The following is a 4730-nucleotide window of genomic DNA, read 5'->3' on the forward strand; positions in this document are numbered from 1 at the left end:
AAGTAATAAAATATAATAACATGCACTGTTTCTAAGAAAGTCTCACATAAGCAGCAAATGATTAAGAGCAGTCTTATGAAAACTTATGGATATATCTTTATGTATATACTTAAAACTCATTTTCCTTTTCTTTTTTTGGTTGGTCGTGGGTCTTGAACTTTCAGCCTAGTCACTGTCCCTGAGTTCCTGAGCTCAAGGCAAGCACTTTACCACTTGAACCACAGCGCCACTGTACCACTTCTGGTTTTCTGGTGGTGAATTGGAGATAAGAGTCTCATGGACTTTCCTGCCCTAGCTGGCTTTCAACTGCAATCCTCAGATCTCAGCCTTCTGAGTAGTTAGGATTACAGGTATGAGCCATCGGCGGCCAACTCACTTTCCTTTATATAATTTTTATTTTAATTTAAATGTCATGTTTTCAACTAATGTTTAAATTACTGGTTTATTGTAGAATTTTAATTGTTATAAAGCCATTAAGTACCTTCAGAAACTTGCTTGAAAAATGATCTTTCCTTCTATTATAACATTAAATATGTATTAAATATTATGTATATGAAATAGATTTTGAACTTGAACATATTCAAGATCAGTATTATGATAGAATGAATTATAGAGAAACATTGTAGAAATCTTAAAGACCATGTAATAGTAAGGAAGGAACTGTCTGGAATATTGCAGAGTAGAATTGACATTTTACCAGAGAAAGTTAATTCTAGATTTTCTGTTTCCCTCAAAACCTTGGACATGGTTAACAGCAAGAGAGAAGCAGCAGCAGCATTTTGAATGTCCAAACTCTGATCTGCAACAGACACCACATAGGTAGAAGAAAATCACATTTAAGTCAAGTAACTTCAGTCTTGGAAATGAAGACTCGTTACTTTTCAAGATTGGAAGGAGATCACAGTGTTGATTTTATACACAAAGTAGGACCTGTTCCAGTATACTCTAGTGAAATAATTCACATATGGAGAATAGTTAATTTTGACCTCGTGACAAAACCGTCCATATTTTGAGTAGGTTAACTTGTCACCTTCTTCACAAACTACCTATCAAAAGAAAAGAAATACAATGTTTAAGTTTATTGAAATTAATGAGAAAAATGCAATCCATGTACAAGTAACCAATGTACAAATCCTTATACATTTGACATGAAAAATATTATTGCTGCCAGGCACTGGTGGCCTGTAATCCTAGCTACTCAGGAGGCCGAGATCTGAGGATCATGGTTCAAAGCCAGCCCCGGCAGGAAAGTCTGTGCGACTCTTATCTCCAGTAAACCACTAGAAACCAGAAGTGGTGTTGTGGCTCAAGTGGTAGAGAGCTTGGCTTGAGCTGAAGAGCTGAGGGACAGCGCCCAAGCCCATACGTGTGTGTGTGTGTGTGTGTGTGTGTGTGTGTGTGTATTATATATATATAATATATATATATATATATATATTACTGCTAAACATGAACTATAAAATACCTCACACTTTTTAGCAAATGTAAGACTTGTCATAAGTCATCATGTCTACTAAACTCCTGAAGTTTCTATCAGATTGATAAATGAGTACAAAAATGTTTCTAATTATTAAAAGATGTAATCCCATAATTTACAGACAGTTTCCTCTGAAAAACCAAATCACAGAACTTGATAAGGCTGAAAAGTGAACACATTATAATCCTACTCTGTATTCCTACTCTTGAATATAGATTGATAATTACCTAATTACCTAAAATAAACTAAGACAACTCAACTTACTTTCAGGCTTTTTAAAACAGTAAAATGCTTGCTGGATATGTACCTTAGTAGTACAGCATTTGAATAAAGTAATAAGATAATAAATAGAATCTTAATATCTATCAAAGATATCAGAAAGTCAACTTTAAAAGGAGGGGCCAAGCACAGATGGCTCACTACTGTAATCCCACCCACTCAGGAGGCTGAGATCTGAGAATCACAGCTCAAAACCAGCCCAGCAGAAAAGCCCATGAGACTCTTACATCCAATTAGCTACCAAAATAGCCATAAAGGGAGCTGTGGTTCAAGTGGTAGAGCACTAGTCTGAAGCACAAATGTGAATTTTTTTTTTTGGTTGGTCCTGGGGCTTGAACTCTGGGTCTGGGAGCTGTCCCTGCGCTCTTCAGCTCAAGGTGAGCACTCTACCACTTGAGCCACAGTGCCACTTCCGTTTTTGAGTGGTTTATTGGAGATAAAGAGTCTCACCGACTTTCCTGCCCAGGCTGGCTTTGAACCATGATCCTCTTTTTTTTGGGTCCAGTTGTGGGGCCTGAACTCTGGGCCTGGGCGCTGTTCCTCAGCTCTTCAGCTCAAGGCTAGCACTCTATCAACTTGAGCCACAGCGCCACTTCCAGCTTTTTTCTTTTTGCTTATGTGGTGCTGAGGAATCAAACGCAGGGCCTCAGGCATGCAAGGCAAGCACTCTACCACTGAGCCACCTTCCCAGCCCCTATATGACTGTCTTATACAAAGAAAATCCTATATAGACATCTGACCCGATCCTACTGCACAAATAAAATATTTTAAACCACCACAACAAAAAGCTGTAGTTGATGTAAAAATTAACATCCAGCTACATCCTAACAACTGAAGTCACTCTGATCACACTGCATAATAAGGATTCATTGCACATGTCCTATGTTAATTGGTAAAATCATTTTTTCTAGCTATGAATCAAATTACATAAGATTACTCAACATAAGAATGTGACTGTGCTGAGAGCTGCTGGCTCACACCTATAAACCTAGCTACTCAGGAGGCTGAGATCTGAGGACCACAGTTCAAAGCCAACCTGGACAGCAAAGTCCTGAGACACTATTTTTTGTTTTTATTTTTTGTTGGTCATGGGGCTTGAACTCTGGGCCTGGGTGCTGTCCCTTAGCTCTTCAGCTCAAGGTGAGCACTCTACCACTTGAGCCACAGTGGCCACTTCCAGTTTTCTGGTGGTTTCTTGGACAGTCTCTTGGCCTTTCCTACCCAGGCTGGCTTTGAACCATGATCAGATCTCAGCCTCCTGAGTAACTAGGATTACAGGCATGAGCCACTGGTACCTGGCTGCTAAGACTCTTATCTCCATTTAACCACCAGAAAACCAGAAGTGGTGCTGTAGCTCAAATGGTGGAGCATTAGCCTTGAGCTGAAGGGCTCAGGAACAGTGCCCAGACCGTGTGTTCAAGGCACAAACTAACAAAACAAATAAATAAGTTTAAAAAATATAAGAATATAACACTGTAACTAGCTGCCCTTTAGGTTATTATAATCAAATCATCATTCCAATTAAATTAATTAATCTTTTATTTATAAATACTGGGTGAGGGTATAGCTCAGTGGTCGAACATTTGCATGCCCATGAGGCCCTAGATTCATTCCCAGCATTATTAAAAAAAAAAAAGACTAGATGTTTGCACATTGAAAAACACAACACAAGCACATGCAATTAATAAGGAATTTTGGTATTGGTAAATGTATTTTTTTCTTTGTAAAAAAAAAAAATATAACCCGGGTGATGGTGGCTCACGCCTGTAATCTTAGCTACTCAGGAGGCTGAGATCTGAGGATCATGGTTCAAAGCCAGCCTGGGCAGTCTGTGAGACTCTTATCTCCAATCAACTACTGAAAATGGAAGTGGCTCTGTGGCTCAAGTGGTAGAATGCTCGCCTTGAGCTGAAGAGCTCAGGGACAGTGCCCAGGCCCAGAGTTCAAGCCCCATGACTGACAAAAAAAAAAAAAAAAAAAAAAAAAAAAAAAAAAAATATATATATATATATATATATATATATTATATACAGACAAAAACACATTCACATATACAGACAATATATGCATATATGTGCATCTATCTATCTATCTATCTATTGTGTGTATGCTAGTGCTCCTACAGGGGCTTGTACTTCAGGGCCTGGTGCTCTCTCTTGCATTTTTCACTTTGCAGGCATTCTACCACTTGAACTACCTCTCTACTAACAGCTTTTTGCAGGTAAACCGGAGATAAAACTCTCAGGGATTTGTCTGTCTCAGCTGAGTTTGAAACTTGACACTCCGATCTCAGCCGCCTCCTGAGTAGCTAGAATTACAGGAATTAGTCACCAGTTAGTTATGTTCCAAAATTAAAGTCTAAAGTAACTTTTCAGATACTTACATGGCCATTTGCAACATCTAATAAATCTTTAACTCTACAACCACTCATGGTTCCCATCTCATTGCAGATAGAGTCTTCTATGATTAGGTAGTTAGCTTTGTAGGATGTCAGTATTTTGTAAATATCTTCAGCAGATCGCTTGGAATAGATTTGATATATCTGAAATATTAAAATTGATTTTAAAAGACAATGAAACTAAAAGTTCATTAAAATACAATTTATATACCATCCAATTCATCTATTAGATTTTTAATATATTTATAGAGTTAGGCATTCACCATTATTTTTCCATCATTTGCATTACCTCCAGAGAGAAACCTTGTATCCAACCCCTCTGCCTTCTTCCATCGGAGGTAATCAATAATCTCCTATGTGTCTACAAATGTACCTATTCTGTTCAGGTGCTGGTTGCTCACATCTATAATCCTAGCTACTCAAAAGACTGAGATCTGAGGATCATGGTTCAAAGCCAGCCTGGGGAAGAAAATCTGTGAAAGGGCTGGGAAGGTGGCTCAGTGGTAGAGCGCTTGCCTTGCATGCTTGAGGCCCTGGGTTCCATTCCTCAGCACCACATAAGCAAAAAGAAAAAAG

At 38.5% G+C, this 4730-nt stretch overlaps 1 protein-coding gene across 2 annotated transcripts in view; it reads right to left on the reverse strand.

Moving 5' to 3' along the window:
• Positions 1–361: 361 nt before the first annotated feature.
• Dpy19l4 (dpy-19-like 4 (C. elegans)) overlaps positions 362–4730 on the reverse strand; it is a 59676-nt gene continuing 55307 nt past the window's right edge. Inside the window, exons 17-18 of one of the 2 annotated variants that reach the window (XM_013012430.1) lie at positions 4140–4298; positions 362–1046 (exon numbers count right to left, since the gene is read on the reverse strand). In XM_013012430.1, coding sequence (XP_012867884.1) covers positions 882–1046; positions 4140–4298 — 324 coding nt within the window. In that variant the 3' untranslated portion in view covers positions 362–881. The remainder of the gene's footprint in view (positions 1047–4139; positions 4299–4730) is intronic. The other variant, XM_013012431.1, reaches the window with a different exon arrangement.

This window comes from Dipodomys ordii, unplaced genomic scaffold (assembly GCF_000151885.1).
Source record: "Dipodomys ordii isolate 6190 unplaced genomic scaffold, Dord_2.0 Scaffold17, whole genome shotgun sequence".
NCBI classification, from domain to species: Eukaryota; Metazoa; Chordata; class Mammalia; order Rodentia; family Heteromyidae; genus Dipodomys; species Dipodomys ordii.